This window comes from Balaenoptera acutorostrata, chromosome 2, assembly GCF_949987535.1.
Source record: "Balaenoptera acutorostrata chromosome 2, mBalAcu1.1, whole genome shotgun sequence".
Classification (NCBI taxonomy): domain Eukaryota; kingdom Metazoa; phylum Chordata; class Mammalia; order Artiodactyla; family Balaenopteridae; genus Balaenoptera; species Balaenoptera acutorostrata.
The window spans coordinates 125,863,210-125,880,786 of record NC_080065.1 but is presented as its reverse complement, the minus strand read 5'-3'; the positions used below and the strand labels follow the sequence as shown (position 1 = coordinate 125,880,786).

At 45.7% G+C, this 17,577-nt stretch overlaps 2 protein-coding genes across 5 annotated transcripts in view; one reads left to right on the top strand and one right to left on the bottom strand.

Annotated features, from left to right (window-relative positions):
- The first annotated feature begins 89 nt into the window (after nt 1-89).
- On the top strand, nt 90-1,900 carry NDUFA2 (NADH:ubiquinone oxidoreductase subunit A2). The gene is made up of 3 exons (XM_007194097.3): nt 90-248; nt 371-477; nt 1,695-1,900. Exons 1-3 carry the CDS (start codon nt 148-150, stop codon nt 1,784-1,786), a joined length of 300 nt encoding a protein of 99 aa, XP_007194159.1. The 5' UTR covers nt 90-147; the 3' UTR covers nt 1,787-1,900.
- Nucleotides 1,901-1,974: 74 nt separating this feature from the next.
- Nucleotides 1,975-17,577, bottom strand: part of TMCO6 (transmembrane and coiled-coil domains 6) — a 28,093-nt gene continuing 12,490 nt past the window's right edge. The window contains exons 1-12 of one of the 4 annotated variants that reach the window (XM_007194098.3): nt 7,258-7,433; nt 7,011-7,123; nt 5,373-5,488; nt 5,083-5,266; nt 4,720-4,824; nt 4,458-4,543; nt 4,109-4,225; nt 3,781-3,892; nt 3,480-3,666; nt 3,242-3,336; nt 2,663-2,830; nt 1,975-2,409 (exon numbers count right to left, since the gene is read on the bottom strand). In XM_007194098.3, the coding sequence (XP_007194160.2) occupies nt 2,296-2,409; nt 2,663-2,830; nt 3,242-3,336; nt 3,480-3,666; nt 3,781-3,892; nt 4,109-4,225; nt 4,458-4,543; nt 4,720-4,824; nt 5,083-5,266; nt 5,373-5,488; nt 7,011-7,123; nt 7,258-7,342 (1,482 nt within the window). In that variant the 5' untranslated portion in view covers nt 7,343-7,433 and the 3' untranslated portion in view covers nt 1,975-2,295. Of the gene's footprint in view, nt 2,410-2,662; nt 2,831-3,241; nt 3,337-3,479; nt 3,667-3,780; nt 3,893-4,108; nt 4,226-4,457; nt 4,544-4,719; nt 4,825-5,082; nt 5,267-5,372; nt 5,489-7,010; nt 7,124-7,257; nt 7,435-17,577 lie in introns of those variants that run through there. The other 3 variants (XM_007194099.3, XM_028161814.2, XM_007194100.3) reach the window with 3 other exon arrangements.

Genomic DNA, 17,577 nt, shown 5'->3' with positions numbered 1-17,577 from the left:
TTGACCTGCAATGCTTTTATGGCATTGGCTAAACTTGGCCCCGCCCCTTACGTCAGCCAACCTATCCCGGGGCTGGAGCGTCCGCGCCTGGTCTGATAGGATCACTTGGCCGGAAGGTCTAGGGCGGATGATTTGGTACTAGCTCAGATGGCGGCTGCCGCAGCGAGTCGGGGGATCCGTGCCACATTGGGCCTCCGTGAGATTCGTATCCACTTATGCCAGCGCTCGCCCGGAAGCCAGGGAGTCAGGTGAGGCGCGGCCCGGTGAGGCGGGCGGGCTTCGGGGCGCCGGGGTCACGACCTCGACCTCCCGGGTGTTTGAGGAGGCCTGCGCCCACAGCGCACGCACGGTGCTCTCTCCGGCCCTGCAGGGACTTCATCGAGAAACGCTATGTGGAGCTGAAGAAGGCGAACCCCGACCTGCCCATCCTAATCCGCGAGTGCTCCGATGTGCAGCCCAAGCTATGGGCCCGCTACGGTGAGCACAGGACGCCGGGGGCCTGAGACCCCGGTGGAGTAACAAGGGTTCGAGAAGAGAAAGGGCCCCCCAAGGTCACACAGAAACCTGTACAGGGACTGAGTTCGGACTTGCTGTTGACCTCGTTGCAGATAAGGAAATATACATTCGCAAGGTTACAGGATGCTTTGTGTCCCAGTAACATCTATGTGGAGGCGGGCCCTGTCCTGCATAGAGATCAGGAGCTGTCGTTTTTGTAATTCAGAACAGGCTTCAGATAGGGGAGAAGGGATGCTGGTCCAGTCCATCAATGTAGGTCCTTCCAAATTGTGTGGTCAGTGCCAGTCCAGGTAGAGTGTGAGAATCTCAATAGTAAAAACCTAAAATAATGACTGTGTTGAGCACTTACTGCTAGGTCCTGTGCTGAGTGCTTTCCTGCCTAAATCTCATTTAACCTTAATTAATATGAGAGGTGGATTCTTTGGTTATTCAGCTAGGATGTATAACAGGGTTGAGCTTCTACATCTGTTCCGCCTTCCCAGACTGCACTTCTGCCAGACTTCCATGGCTGGCTCTTTGTTATAATTCAGCCTCCTCAAAAAGGCATTCCCTGGCCAGGTATGTAACATTGTCCCTTTACCCTATTTAATTTTACCACATACTTATTAATATATTACCTATGTGTCATTTTACAATTTGAAAATTACTGTCATGTGGCCTGACACATAGGGACACACAATAAATATTTATACTTACTGAATAATGGTATTTTTAATCACGGCTTTTAACTAAACCTCGCCCTAGGGATGTCTGGGGGACGGCAGGGAGTCACACCCAAGGCAGATCCGTTATAACAGCGGACAAATGCAGTATGCCATGCACTAAACATTGTTTGGAGGAGGAACAAAGGTTTTCTTTCCAAAAGCCAGTAGACTAGAGAAGGAGATGGACACAAATAACTTTAGTTTAGAGGAACAATGGGAGCCATTGAATGGGCACCATTAAAACGCAGGCTCATGTAATACACTGCTCACAATGGTTAATAATAAATGCCTACCATGCCCCTTAAAACGTCCCTGAAACACTTTCCTTCCCATTATGACTGCCCAGAACCAGCCGAAATTCTACTGCCCTTCCTATCCTACCAAGACTGTAAGTTGAAGACAGAGACCTTTTATTATACTTTGGTAGCCCGTACAGTGCAGAGTGGATACTTAATCACGTCCCTCTCTCTTCAGCATTTGGCCAAGAGAAGAATGTCTCTCTGAACAACTTCAGTGCTGATCAGGTAACCAGAGCCCTGGAGAATGTGCTAAGTGGCAAAGCCTGAAGCCTCCACTGAGGATTAAGAGCAAGAGCCCCAGAGCCTGAGCTCTGCTGGACTGAGTACAATGTGGAGAAACGTGTTCTTCTGTTCTTTATAAAGCTTGTGCTGAAAATGCTGTCTCAGGATGTTCTGTTTCTCATTCCACCGACTACCCCTTATTGTGCAATCAAATGAGGCAAAGCAGTTGAATATAAAAATAAAACTTATTTTATTCCGTCCCATCAAAAGCCACCAGCTGCTGAAGCAAAATAAAAAGAGAAAGGACAAGAAAAAATGAGATTCTATGGACACAGATTAAGTAGGCCACACTAAGTTCCCTCTGGTCCTCCCGCCTGGACACTGCTGGGTAAAACTGGAGGAGCTGGGATCCAGAGATCTTGGCTTAGGCTTAGATGTGGGAGCAGAGGACATGACGTCATTATGGTTCTAAACCTCCCAAAGGGGCTCTGTGGGCCAGGAAGATGGGGAGTGGGGGAGATGGGGAGTGGAGTACATGACTTTGAGAAGTCAAGTCACCCATGAAGAGCTGTCTGCTGGAGAGCATGCACACGATCCTGGAGCTGTGCCACCTCCTCATGCCTTTGTAGGGCCTGCAGCCCTGACTGCTGCAAGAAGGCCTGGGCAGCCTGAGAGCAGGGAAGAAAAGGATTCAACACTGGGTCCCTCAGTCCTAACACGCAATTACCACAGTCTTATGGGTTAGCCCACCTCTTCTTGGAAGAATGCATTCCCAACAAGAGTATGGAAGTTCGGAACTGGAGCCCACATAGGCTAGCCAGGCCCAGAGAAATGACTATAGTTAAGACTGGAAGGAAAGGGGCCATGGTGAGACCAGAGGCTTCAGAACAGAAGGATTGGGGACTAAGGCCAGAAACCCACCCCTGGCTGATAGAGGAACAGCAGTTGCAGCAGCTCCAAACTCTGGCCTACTACTTCAGTGTCAGAGAAGGCCAACGTGTCCAGCAAGGAGGAAAGCAGGGGCCCTGGCCATAGACGCTGACAGTAAGCAGGACCTTTCTCAGCAACGTTGCACAGAACCGTGAGCACCTGCAGACAGATACATGTACACAGTCCCCACAAACGATGAAAACCAAAGATTTTAACCATAGCTTCTATGGAATGCTGACCACATGCCCAGGCACTGTGCCAAGCACTTTTATATGCATATTCTGTAATCCCCTCAGCCACCCTCAGGTAGGATTACTATTCCCAATTATAAATGAGGAAACTGAAGCTTAAGGTGGTTAGTTGATTTGCCCAAGGTTAGTTACTAGTAAATTACAGTTTAGGGACTCACACCTAGACTGTCTGGATTATGACTGATGGTCTGGCCCTGAAGCCATCCATACCACACCACCTGCCAGCTCTCAGCTAAGGGTACTTATGAGGGCTCAGGGCTGCTCCCACTGTTTACGCTTTGGCCACCAGACCTTGGGCTCAAGTGACCCCAACACCTACCAACACGCTCACCACATTAGATACAGACAACAAGTGCAAGAGGGGCTCAATCAGATCCAGGGAGAGCAGGGAGGTGCAGAAACTAGGACTGTTTGCTGGAAGGGAAAATGTCAGGGTGAAGTTCCTCCAACTGGGGCATGAAACCAACCCACTCCCAATCCTACCCACCTCAGCCCAGGCCATGAGGAATTATTCCCAGTATCTAAAGGTCTAGGCCTAGGCAGATTATGGTGCTTACCAGTGAGGTTGTTAAGGAGCCAGAGGCCCTCAGGAAGCAGGCTGGGCTGTTTCTGGAGGAGGAACTGCAGAAGGATAAATAAGGCTGCCACGACACGCTCATCTCGGAGCTGCAGTTGCCCGCCCACAGCCTCTGCTGCTGCCTCTGTTAGCAAGTTGCTTAGACACCGAAGCACAGGGCATGCCAGCTGCAAAGACGAGTTAGGGTTCAGGTTTAAGGAGGAAGGGGCAACCTACACACTGGAGCAGGAGCTGAGTAAAAAGAAAGGTCACCCAGATGTTGACCTGTCCTCGTCACCTACCAGCTCCAGTCCTGCATCCTCAGTTCTCTGGACAGCCCCAGCCAAGTCCAACAGCAGCAGCCCCAGGGTGGACAGAGCGCCCTGGGTGATGAGCAGGGCATTGTTGACCTGGCTGGGCAATAGGAAGCAAGTAGTCACTACTCGGTCAATCCTACCTTTAAGGTGGCAAATGGCCTAGGTCTGTAGGTTTCCTGAGCTCCAAGAAGAGAGGACCATAGAACAAAGAAAACTCACCACAACAATTCCAGAAACCAAAGTTCAAAAATCTGAGTGTCATGGAAGGAAGCCCCAGGGGAGGTTTGTGGCACTTTCCCAATTGGCCTATTACCTGCAGATGATGTAGTGAAGGCACCAGGCAAACTCCACAGCTACTCCAAGGTTCAGCTTTGGGCCAGGTTGCAACAGTTGCAGCATATGTTGGGGGAGAGTGGAGCCCAGGACAGAGCTGTCAGTAGAAGCAGAGCTGTGAGTAGGAACCACAGAAGGCAAGATGCCAGTCACTCTTCCCAAACCCTGAGAGCAGGTGGGAAAGCGTCCAAACCCAAAGCTCTTCCCAGTCAGGCACATGGAGTTGAAATGTGCAACAGCTTTGGAAACAAGACTCAATCAGGCATCAGGGGCTACACTACCAAGTAGGTCACACCTGCCTACACATCTGGAGACTCAGTTTTACTTACGGGATGATCTTCTCTGGAGCTTCCTTAGCCTGCAGAAGCTGGGACAAGGCATATCCAAGAGCTTCCAGCACAGTCAGGTGGGGAGACTAGAAGCAGACAGAGTAGGGATCTGACTCTGGAACCTAGGCCATAAGATTTCCTGAGACTTTCAACCCCTTAGCACAGGGCAGAGGCTGGAGCTGCCTACCCAAAGCAGGTGGGGCATGTGGAGAGACGTGAGGGGAGGGGTGCCCAGAGAGGAAGCAAAGAGGTGGACACTTACCTGGATGCAGGCAGCCAAGGCTGGAACAATGCCCTGTGGCAGGAGCTGCCTTCTCACAGCCTCACTCTCCACAATCAGGTTACCCAGTGTATACAGACAGAGCTCCTGAGAGCGGGACAACAAAAGCACTGGGCTTGGCCTGTCTCAGGCCGGGGTGCGGTAGGGGTGGGAGTGGGGAAGCTGGAGCATACCTGTCCTTGAGGATGTGGGCACAGGGGAATGGCAGATGATGGGTGTGTGTATGGCTGGGGGCATCAGGAGAAACAGGTTTTCCTCTTTTGCCTACCTGCCAGCTCAAACTGGACCCAAAAGCACAATTTTTAAATCCAAACCAAGAACAAGGTAGGAAAGGGCAGGGCTTACTATAAAGTCTGAGCTGTGACCGGAGAGGTAGGTGAGAAGGTAGGAAGTGGCTGGCAGGCAGGCCTCAACTACTGCAGACTGCTCAGAGTGAGAGAGCTCATGAAGGCACCGAGCCGCCTCAAGCTGCAGCAGGGCCTGGTTGCTGGTCAGGAGCCCGACTAGGGTCCGAATGCTGCCCTCCAGCCTACATGAGTGAGCAAGAGAGCCCTGCTCAGCCAGTGGCCCATCCCCCCCACACTCCTGTCCACCCCTCAGAGCCCCAGCCACACACTCACACCACCCACACTGACCTGATGAAGGTCTGTTGCGTCTCAGGGCACTGCAAGCCTCGCCGAAGGCTGACCAGAGCCCCCTCTCTCTCCTTTTCCTCTGTCCCCCGCTGGGCTAACCGCAGGAACTGCTGGATCTGGAGCCCAGGGCAGGGAGAAGAGAGATGGCAATACATAGTTGCCAGAAAGCAAGGCATGAGTTCTGCTCTGCCCACTTCAGCTGTGAGCCCTTCAATATGGCACTATCTCTAGAACTCGTCATTCACACTAATATGGCCAATAAGTGCCAACCTTGCAGTACAGTGGACAGAAGAGGGAATCAGAACTGGGTTTAATACAAGCCCTGCCACTTACGCTACAGGGGACTAAACCCCAGTTTCTTACCTGAAAAATGGGCATAACATCTACCCTGCCTTTTTACCGTGTTATTTCAAGGATAACATTTAAACCTCTCAGCCTGACATAACCTATCCCTCTAGCGATTCTCCCCATGCAACCGACACTGCAACAACACTGCACATCACATGACATGATTTTTAATGCTTCCAAGTTTTCACATAATCTATTCTTTCTGCCTGGGATACACTCCCCAGGTCCTCCACCTCCTTTAGATTTCTGCTCTCACTGCCTCTGGGAAGTTAGCTCTTTCTGGTTCCCTTTGGAAGACTCAGGGGTTTCTATTGTGCCTCATGTTTCCTTCATGACAGGTAGGAGCACATCTGACTCCTTCAATGGGTTGTGAACACGTCAAAGAAAGGGACTCTCTTTTCATCTTTCTGTACCTCAGTACCCAGCATAGATGCCTTGGTATAAAGTAAGCACACAATGAATAAATGGTATAACCTAGGTATAAGTGCTTTGTAAACTATATATGTAAACATAATATAAACAGGGGATGCCCAATGCTTGCTGAATCAATAAATTAGCTGAAAGAAATTCTTTCGTTCACTTATTCCATAAATACTGAGCATCTACTATATGCCAGATACTGTATAGGCATCTGAGTTTTCAATGATGACAAATAAGATAAGGTCCAGGTTCCTGTGGATTTAAAGTCTAGTTGGAGAAACGGTAACAAGCAAACAATTAGTATGATTAATACTCTGCAGACCCACTTTAGATGCAGCAAATGCAAAGGCCTTGAGACAGGAAAGAGCCTGGTATATTGTTCCAAGAACTGAAAAGAGGACAATTTGGCTGAAATGAGTGAACTGATAAGGTTGGAAGTAGCAGAGGTTAGACCATGCTGGACTGTGTAGATCACAGGAAGGATTTTGGTCTCTGTGTTTTTAAAAGACGCATCTGACTGATGTATAGAGAATTAACTTGAGGAGGCAAAATTTCTGCAGATGACCTGTTAGGCGGCTGCTGTTAAGTATTCAGAGGGTGGTGGCGATCGTGATGGCAACGCCATTTAAAAGACTCCACAGCTCTTTAGGAGGTAAAAAAAGGGGGGGGGGGGGCTAAGACTTGATGATGTATTGATGTGGGGATGAGGGATAGAGTTGTCGAGGATGATTCCCTGGTTTCCGGCTTGGCCCACTAGACGGAAGGAGGTGTTGAAGGGACCGCGTTCAGGTCTGGGGGCGGACCTCGAGTACAAGAGAAGGTATTTGCCGCTACCTGGTGTGGATCTCACCAAGCACCCTGCCCCCTCACCTCGGCTTCCCCGAAGATCATGGCCACACATCCCTCCTCGGCCTCCTCCAAGGCTTCGTCTCTCAGCAGCCTCTTGCTGACCAGCTGCTGCTCTCTCCGTGCCTTCCGCAGTGCTGGGAGCAAAGGAGCCGCTTGATCATGGGAGGGGCACCCAGGACCCAGAACCCATCTCCAACCCTGGAAGCCTCCTCACCCCTACTCCGACCGCCATACCCTCATCCTCCCGTGTTCCCTCGCCCGCCCGCACCTGCCTCCCGCTCCCGCCGGCGGCACCGTAGCTGCTCCACCCCGCAGCGTAACGGCTTGAGGCCGCCCCGCTGTCGGCTCCACATGGTGGAACGGGAGTAAACCTGCACCACAGAGCACGTAACAGGGCCCTGGCGTCTAGAAGACGGTACGGACTGCGCAGCCGCAGCGCAGGGCGGAAGGGGAGGTGTCAGTGGGCGGGGCATGAAGTGAAGAGAAGGCGGGGCGGAACTACGGGAAGCGACCATGGGCGGGACGGGGCGGGGCGGAGCAGAGCGAAGCGAAGGTTACAGGAGGAGTGGGATCTCTAGACGAGCGAATTCCAGATAGCTGCCCCTCCCCGTGGCCTCCGGCTTCTCGGCTTCCGATCTAGTAAAGGAAGTAACTCAACCTTGACTCGGACAGCCCCAGGCCCCTAGCGTCACCTTCCACTCAGCAAACACAACCTCCCCATCCCTAACAGATTCTAAATGAACATTCAAAACTACCCCGAGTTCTAGGAAGATGTCGAACGCCATTTCACCAATAGCACGGCTCTCAGTGATGAAAGCTGGCTAACCCCTGGAAGTGCATTACCTTCTTGAATGTTCGCCATGACAATTATCCTCATTTTTCAGGTGAGAAAAAGGAAACAAATTCAATTATGTGTCACTATTCTGAATAAAAGTGAACCGCAAGGGCTTCCCTGGTGGCGCAGTGGTTAAGAATCCGCCTGCCAGTGCAGGCGACACGGGTTCGAGCCCTGGGCCAGGAAGATCCCACATGCCAGGGAGCAACAAAGCCCGTGCACCACAACTACTGAGCCTGCGCTCTAGAGGCAGAGGGGCACAACTACTGAGCCCACGTGCCACAGCTACTGAAGCCTGCGCACCTAGAGCTCATGCTCCGCAACGAGAAGCCACTGCAATGAGAAGCCCGCGCACCGCAACAAAGAGTAGCCCCTGCTCGCTGCAACTAGAGAAAGCCCGTGCACAGCAACGAAAGCCCAATGCAGCCAAAAAAAAATTTATTAAATAAATAAAAATTTTAAAAATACTTTAAAAAAGTGAATTATTTTCAGGATAAAGTAGTTCTTTCGTCAAATTTTGAGAGCCACTAATCTAGTAGGTACTGGGGAAACTGGTGAATTAAAAACCGTGCTCCAGGGAATTCCCTGGCGTCCAGTGGTTAGGACTCGGTACTTTCACTGCCATGGCCCCAGGTTCAATACGTGGTCGGAGAACTAGATCCCGCAAGCCGCCCGCCGCAGCCAAACAAACAAAAACTGTGTTCCATACCCTCAAAATCTGAATTGTGGCCAACTAAGCCCTATATGGTCTAATCCCTGCATACCTCTCTAGCCTTACCATACTCATCTCTCCTAGGATCTTTGTTCCCTGAATAAGCCCTGCACTTTTTCTCTTCTGGGCTTTTGCACAGGCTGTTCCACTGCCTAGAGCCCTGTCTCTGCCACCCCACCCTCACTACAACCAGCACTCTTCCCTTATTTAACACTGTCCTCGAGATCTCCAGTGTCCCCTACTCAGAACTACTGGACCAGTGCCCCCGTTATGAGAGCATATAGCACCGTACACTTCTCCTTCATAACCCTTTTCACAGCTAACATTAAGTTACAGTGTAACTGTTTGACGTTGTCTCCTCCCAAACCGCCTTCACAGCTCCAAGAGTAGAGTCCTGGTAGCACTTAAGAACTTTTATTGAGGGAATTCCCTGGCGGTCCAGGGGTTAGGACTCCACGCTTTCACTGCCAAGGGCCCGCGTTCAATCCCTCCTGGGGGAACAAAGATCCTTCAAGCTGTGCGGTCAAAAAAAAATTAAAAAGAATTCTTACTGAGGCCTCTAATCTTTAGAAAGCTACTACTTAGACAAATGTGCAAGTAAGAACAAATCCAGGAATGGGAACTGTTCTTCAAACCCATTTCCTTCCCTTTAATTTAGTTCCACCTCTTGGAGTCAATCGGTGAAGTCTTTGATTTCTTCCACAAAACATCTAGTTAAATATCTGCAGACCATCATCCTGTTCTCCATATCTTCTCTCCAGGTCCAGCATCCATCCAGCCTCTGGACAGCCATTTATTGAGCACCATTTATTTATTTAACTTTATTATTATTATTATTTTTTATTTTGGCTGTGCAGCTTGAGGAATCTTAGTTCCCCCACCAGGGATCGAACCCGTGCCCCTTGCAGTGGAAGCACAGAGCCCTAACCACTGGACCACCAAGGAATTCCCTGAGCACCATTTATTAATGCACCATGCTCTGGCTGGGGATAGGATCTGGGTCTTGTCCCCGTCCTCATGCGGCAGGCTGGCTTCTAACACCTACTTCTTTCTCCTGGTTGGGAAGATAAGGCAAGTCCCCAGGAAAAATCTATGCTCTGCCCAGAGTGTCTGCTCAAACAGTTACAGCTGCCCAAATTGTTTTTTATTTGGGGTGTTTGTTTGTTTGTTTGTTTTTTGTTTTTGTTTTTTGCACTTATCTGCCTGGCAACTCTGTTAATACTGTAAGAAACAGCCTCATGTTCTCTCTACTACAAGACTAGCTGTTCCTTTCTCTAGAGCTCCCCCAAGTCCTTGTCTCCTCTGTAAGAGTCCTCTTCACTATGGACTGTAGTTCTGCATCTGCATTTGCCTCCTGCACCTACTAGAGTACTTGAGGAACCATGTGATGGTCACATCAGCATCCCAGGGCTTGGTATTAGTGCTGGCACTTGGTTTAGACAAACGATAGATATTTTTTGAATCAAGGTGTGAGTTAGGGACCTTTGCAGAAACATTACTGCCCCTCTTAGCTTGGACCCCTCATCCAGAGTGTCTCCCCTAAGGTGATGGAATTTTTTTAACCATTTTTTAAAAATTGAAGTATAGTTAACTTACAATGTTGTGTAATATATATATATTGGGTTGGCCAAAAGGTTCGTTCGTTTTTTTCCGTAAGATGGCCCTAGTAGCACTTAGTTGTCTTTAACTTCCTTCAAAGCGATTTTGTTAGATTGTATGTGACAGCTGGCATATCAGCATGCATTTTAAAAAAGAGTTATCGAAATTGGTGAATTTTTGTGTAGCCATTTTAATATTGAAGATGGAAGGAAAAAAGCAACATTTTCAGCATATTATGCTTTATTATTTTAAGAAAGGTAAAAACGCAACCGAAACGCAAAAAAAGATTTGAGCAGTGTATGGAGAAGGTGCTGTGACTGATCGAACATGTCAAAAGTGGTGTGCGAAGTTTCATGATGGAGATTTCTCACTGGACGATGCTCCAGAGTCGGGTAGACCAGTTGAAGTTGATAGCGATCAAATCGAGACATTAATTAAAAACAATCAACGTTATACCACGCGGGAGATAGCCGACATACTCAAAATACCCAACTCAAGCGTTGAAAATCATTTGCACCGGGCTTCCCTGGTGGCGCAGAGGTTGAGAGTCTGCCTGCCAATGCAGGGGACACGGGTTCGAGCCCTGGTCTGGGAAGATCCACATGCCGCCGAGCGACTGGGCCCGTGAGCCACAATTGCTGAGCCTGCGTGTCTGGAGCCTGTGCTCTGCAACAAGAGAGGCCGCGACAGTGAGAGGCCCGTGCAACGCGATGAAGAGTGGCCCCCGCTTGCCGCAATTAGAGAAAGCCCTCGCACAGAAACGAAGACCCAACACAGCCAGCCAGCCAGCCAGCCAGCCAGCAATAAATAAATAAATAAATAAATAAATAAATAAATAAATTTAAAAAATTAAAAAAAAAAAAAAAGAAAATCATTTGCACCAGCTTGGTTATGTTAATCACTTTGATGTTTGGGTTCCACATAAGTTAAGCGGGGGGAAAAGAAACTTCTTGACCATATTTCCGCACGCGATTCTCTACTTAAACGTAATGAAAACATTCCATTTTTAAAACAAATTGTGACGGGCGATGAAAAGTGGATACTGTTAGGTGAGCCGACGCAGGTTGTGAAAGAATTCACAGAAATATTAACCAGGGAAGAAAAGAAAGTTTTTACTCCTCCACTTGCCAAGGGAGGAAAGGGGCCAGACACATAGGGTGGCATTGGCCCCAAAGGGTGGGGTTTGAAAGGGGGGCTTCAAAGGGCAAGGTGCAGGAAAAGGAGGTGGGTTCATGTCTATTCTGGTCCACAGCAGTACCGGGGTTGGCTGTGTGTCTATAGGATGTGTTTTTTCAGAGAATAGACTTGCAGTCTTCAGCAATTTTCCAGGTCTCGGGTGTCTGAAAGAGACTTAATAGGTGCCCTTGACAGGTGTTACTCCATTTTGAATCATGTTAGGTGGGTTTACAGATACTGTACAACAACATGGAATGGAAGAGATCGTGGGGCAAGTGAAATGAACCACCACCAATCACACCAAAGGCCGGTCTTCATCCAAAGAAGGTGATGTTGCATATATGGTGGGATTGGAAGGGAGTCCTCTATTATGAGCTCCTTCCAGAAAACCAAACGATGAATTCCAACAAGTACTGCTCCCAATTAGACCAACTGAAAGCAACACTCGACAAAAAGCGTCTGGAACTAGTCAACAGAAAACGCATAATCTTCCATGAGGATAACGCAAGACCGCATGTTTGTTTGATGACCAGACAAAAACTGTTATAGCTTGGCTGGGAAGTTCTGATTCATCCACCATATTCACCACACATTCACCTTTGGATTTCCATTAATTTCGGTCTTTACAAAATTCTCTTAATGGAAAAAATTTCAGTTCCCTGGAGGACTGTAAAAGGCACCTGGAACAGTCCTTTGCTCAAAAAGATAAAAAGTTTTGGGAAGATAGAGTTATGAAGTTCCCTGAAAAGTGGCAGAAGGTAGTGTAACAAAAGGGTGAATATGTTGTTCAATAAACTTCTTGGTGAAAATGAAAAAATGTGTCTTTTATTTTTATTTAAAAACCGAAGGCACTTTTTGGCCAACCTGATAGATATATATATTCTTTTTCAGATTCTTTTCCATTATAGGTTATTATAAGATACTGAATATAGTTCCTGTGCTATACCCTCATGTAGCTTACACAATATGTCACAAGACTCCTTTAACTGCCCCTCTGTGGATAACACCTCTGACAAATGGGTTGCTATAGTAACAGTTCCTTAAGTTGATTTTCAGGAACTTAGAGTCAGCTCTTGCCAGGTCGTGTTCCAGCTGATTAAGACTGCTTGGAACAGTCAGCTCTACCCACCACCAGAGCCTCCCATCAGGCCTCTTAGATAGCCTCAACCACCAGAGGGCAGACAGCAGAAGCAAGAAAAACTACAATCCTGCAGCCTGTGGACCAAAAACCACAGTTACAGAAAGACAGAGAAGATGAAAAGGCAGAGGGCTATGTACCAGATGAAGGAACAAGAAAAAAACCCAGAAAAACAACTAAATGAAGTGGAGATAGGCAACCCTCCAGAAAAAGAATTCAGAATAATGATAGTGAAGATGATCCAGGACCTCGGAATAAGAATGGAGGCAAACTGGGCTTCCCTGGTGGCGCAGTGGTTGAGAATCTGCCTGCCAATGCAGGGGACACGGGTTTGAGCCCTGGTCTGGGAAGATCCCACATGCCACGGAGCAACTGGGCCCGTGAGCCACAATTACTGAGCCTGTGCGTCTGGAGCCTGTGCTCCGCAACAAGAGAGGCCGCGATGGTGAGAGGCCCGCGCACCGCGATGAAGAGTGGTCCCCACTTGCCGCAACTAGAGAAAGCCCTCGCACAGAAACGAAGACTCAACACAGTCATAAATAAATAAATAAATAAATAAATAAATAAATAAAAGAACGTGAATTTCTTCAAAAAAAAAAAGAATGGAGGCAAAGATTGAGAAGATGCAAGAAATGATTAACAAAGACCTAGAAGAATTAAAGAACAAACAAACAGAGATGACCAATACAATAACTGAAATGAAAACTACACTAGAAGGAATCAATAGCAGAATAACTGAGGCAGAAGAACGGATAAGTGACCTGGAAGACAGAATGGTGGAATTCACTGCTGTGGAACAGACTAAAGAAAAAAGAATGAAAAGAAATGAAGACAGCCTAAGAGACCTCTGGGACAACATTAAACGCAACAACATTCACATTATAGGGGTCCCAGAAGGAGAAGAGAGAGAGAAAGGACCAGAGAAAATATTTGAAGAGATTATAGTTGAAAACTTCCCTATCATGGGAAAGGAAATAGCCACCCAAGTCCAGGAAGCGCAGAGAGTCCCATACAGAATAAACCCAAGGAGAAACATGCCAAGACACATAGTAATCAAAGTGGCAAAAATTAAAGACAAAGAAAAATTATTGAAAGCAGCAAGGGAAAAACGAAAAATAACATACAAGGGAACTCCCATAAGGTTAACAGCTGATTTCTCAGCAGAAACTCTGCAAGCCAGAAGGGAGTGGCATGATATACTTAAAGTGATGAAAGGGAAGAACCTACAACCAAGATTACTCTACCCGGCAAGGATCTCATTTAGATTTGATGGAGAAATCAAAAGCTTTACAGACAAGCAAAAGCTAAGAGAATTCAGCACCACCAAACCAGCTCTACAACAAATGCTAAAGGAACTTCTCCAAGTGGGAAACACAAGAGGAGAAAAGGACCTACAAAAACAAACCCAAAACAATTAAGAAAATGGTCATAGGAACATACATATCGATAATTACCTTAAACGTGAATGGATTAAATGCTCCAACCAAAAGACACAGGCTTGTTGAATGGATACAAAAACAAGACCCATATATATGCTGTCTACAAGAGACCCACTTTAGACCTAGGGACACATACAGACTGAAAGTGAGGGGATGGAAACAGATATTCCATGCAAATGGAAATCAAGAGAAAGCTGGAGTAGCTATACTCATATCAGATAAAATAGACTTTAAAATAAAGAATGTTACAAGAGACAAGGAAGGACACTACATAATGATCCAGGGGTCAATCCAAGAAGAAGATATAACAATTATAAATATATATGCACCCAACATAGGAGCACCTCAATACATAAGGCAACTGCTAACAGCTATAAAAGAGGAAATCGACAGTAACACAATAATAGTGGGGGACTTTAACACCTCACTTACACCAATGGACAGATCATCCAAAATGAAAATAAATAAGGAAACAGAAGCTTTAAATGACACAATAGACCAGATAGATTTAATTGATATATATAGGACATTCCATCCAAAAACAGCAGATTACATGTTCTTCTCAAGTGCGCACGGAACATTCTCCAGGATAGATCACATCTTGGGTCACAAATCAAGCCTCAGTAAATTTAAGAAAATTGAAATCATATCAAGCATCTTTTCTGACCACAATGCTATGAGATTAGAAATGAATTACAGGGAAAAAAACGTAAAAAAGACAAACACATGGAGGCTAAACAATACGTTACTAAATAACCAAGAGATCACTGAAGAAATCAAACAGGAAATAAAAAAATACCTAGAGACAAATGACAATGAAAACACGACGACCCAAAACCTATGGGATGCAGCAAAAGCGGTTCTAAGAGGGAAGTTTATAGCTATACAAGCCTACCTAAAGAAACAAGAAAAATCTCAAGTAAACAATCTAACCTTACACCTAAAGAAACTAGAGAAAGAAGAACAAACAAAACCCAAAGTTAGCAGAAGGAAAGAAATCATAAAGATCAGAGCAGAAATAAATGAAATAGAAACAAAGAAAACAATAGCAAAGATCAATAAAACTAAAAGTTGGTTCTTTGAGAAGATAAACAAAATTGATAAGCCATTAGCCAGACTCATCAAGAAAAAGAGGGAGAGGACTCAAATCAATAAAATCAGAAATGAAAAAGGAGAAGTTACAACAGACACCGCAGAAATACAAAGCATCCTAAGAGACTACTACAAGCAACTTTATGCCAATAAAATGGACAACCTGGAAGAAATGGACAAATTCTTAGAAAGGTATAACCTTCCAAGACTGAACCAGGAAGAAACAGAAAATATGAACAGACCAATCACAAGTAATGAAATTGAAACTGTGATTAAAAATCTTCCAACAAACAAAAGTCCAGGACCAGATGGCTTCACAGGTGAATTCTATCAAACATTTAGAGAAGAGCTAACACCCATCCATCTCAAACTCTTCCAAAAAATTGCAGAGGAAGGAACACTCCCAAACTCATTCTATGAGGCCACCATCACCCTGATACCAAAACCAGATAAAGACACTACAAAAAAAGAAAATTACAGACCAATATCACTGATGAATATAGATGCAAAAATCCTCAACAAAATACTAGCAAACAGAATCCAACAACACATTAAAAGGATCATACACCACGAGCAAGTGGGGTTTATCCCAGGGATGCAAGGATTCTTCAATATACGCAAATCAATCAATGTGATACACCATATTAACAAACTGAAGAATGAAAACCATATGATCATCTCAATAGATGCAGAAAAAGCTTTTGACAAAATTCAACACCCATTTCTGATAAAAACTCTCCAGAAAGTGGGCATAGAGGGAACCTACCTCAACATAATAAAGGCCATATATGACAAACCCACAGCAAACATCATTCTCAATGGTGAAAAACTGAAAGCATTTCCTCTAAGATCAGGAACGAGACAAGGATGTCCACTCTCACCACTATTATTCAACATAGTTCTGGAAGTCCTAGCCACGGCAATCAGAGAAGAAAAAGAAATAAAAGGACTACAAATTGGAAAAGAAGAAGTAAAACTGTCACTATTTGCGGATGACATGATACTATACATAGAGAATCCTAAAACTGCCACCAGAAAACTGCTAGAGCTAATTAATGAATATGGTAAAGTTGCAGGATACAAAATTAATGCACAGAAATCTCTTGCATTCCTATACACTAATGATGAAAAATCTGAAAGAGAAATTATGGAAACACTCCCATTTACCATTGCAACAAAAAGAATAAAATACCTAGGAATAAACCTACCTAGGGAGACAAAAGACCTGTATGCAGAAAACTATAAGACACTGATGAAAGAAATTAAAGATGATACCAACAGATGGAGAGATATACCATGTTCTTGGATTGGAAGAATCAACATTGTGAAAATGACTCTACTACCCAAAGCAATCTACAGATTCAATGCAATCCCTATCAAATTACCAATGGCATTTTTTACGGAGCTAGAACAAATCATCTTAAAATTTGTATGGAGACACAAAAGACCCCGAATAGCCAAAGCAGTCTTGAGGCAAAAAAATGGAGCTGGAGGAATCAGACTCCCTGACTTCAGACTATACTAAAAAGCTACAGTAATCAAGACAATATGGTACTGGCACAAAAACAGAAACATAGATCAATGGAACAAGATAGAAAGCCCAGAGATTAACCCATGCACCTATGGTCAACTAATCTATGACAAAGGAGGCAAAGATATACAATGGAGAAAAGACAGTCTCTTCAATAAGTGGGGCTGGGAAAACTGGACAGCTACATGTAAAAGAATGAAATTAGAATACTCCCTAACACCATACACAAAAATAAACTCAAAATGGATTAGAGACCTAAATATAAGACTGGACACTATAAAACTATTAGAGGAAAACATAGGAAGAACACTCTTTGACATAAATCACAACAAGATCTTTTTTGATCCACCTCCTAGAGGAATGGAAATAAAAACAAAAATAAACAAGTGGGACCTAATGAAACTTTAAAGCTTTTGCACAGCAAAGGAAACCATAAACAAGACGAAAAGACAACCCTCAGAATGGGAGAAAATATTTGCAAATGAATCAACAGACAAAGGATTAATCTCCAAAATATATAAACAGCTCACTCAGCTCAATATTAAAGAAACAAACAACCCAATCCAAAAATGGGCAGAAGACCTAAATAGACATTTCTCCAAAGAAGACATACAGATGGCCACGAAGCACATGAAAAGATGCTCAACATCACTAATTATTAAAGAAATGCAAATCAAAACTACAATGAGGTATCACCTCACTCCTGTTAGAATGGGCATCATCAGAAAATCTACAAACAACAAATGCTGGAGAGGGTGTGGAGAAAAGGGAACCCTCTTGCACTGTTGGTGGGAATGTAAATTGATACAGCCACTATGGAGAACAATATGGAGGTTCCTTAAAAAACTAAAAATAGAATTACCATATGACCCAGCAATCCCACTACTGGGCATATACCCAGAGAAAACCGTAATTCAAAAAGACACATGCAGGGGCTTCCCTGGTGGCGCAGTGGTTGAGAATCTGTCTGCCAATGCAGGGGACACGGGTTCGAGCCCTGGTCTGGGAAGATCCCACATGCCGCGGAGCAACTGAGCCCGTGAGCCGCAATTACTGAGCCTGCGCG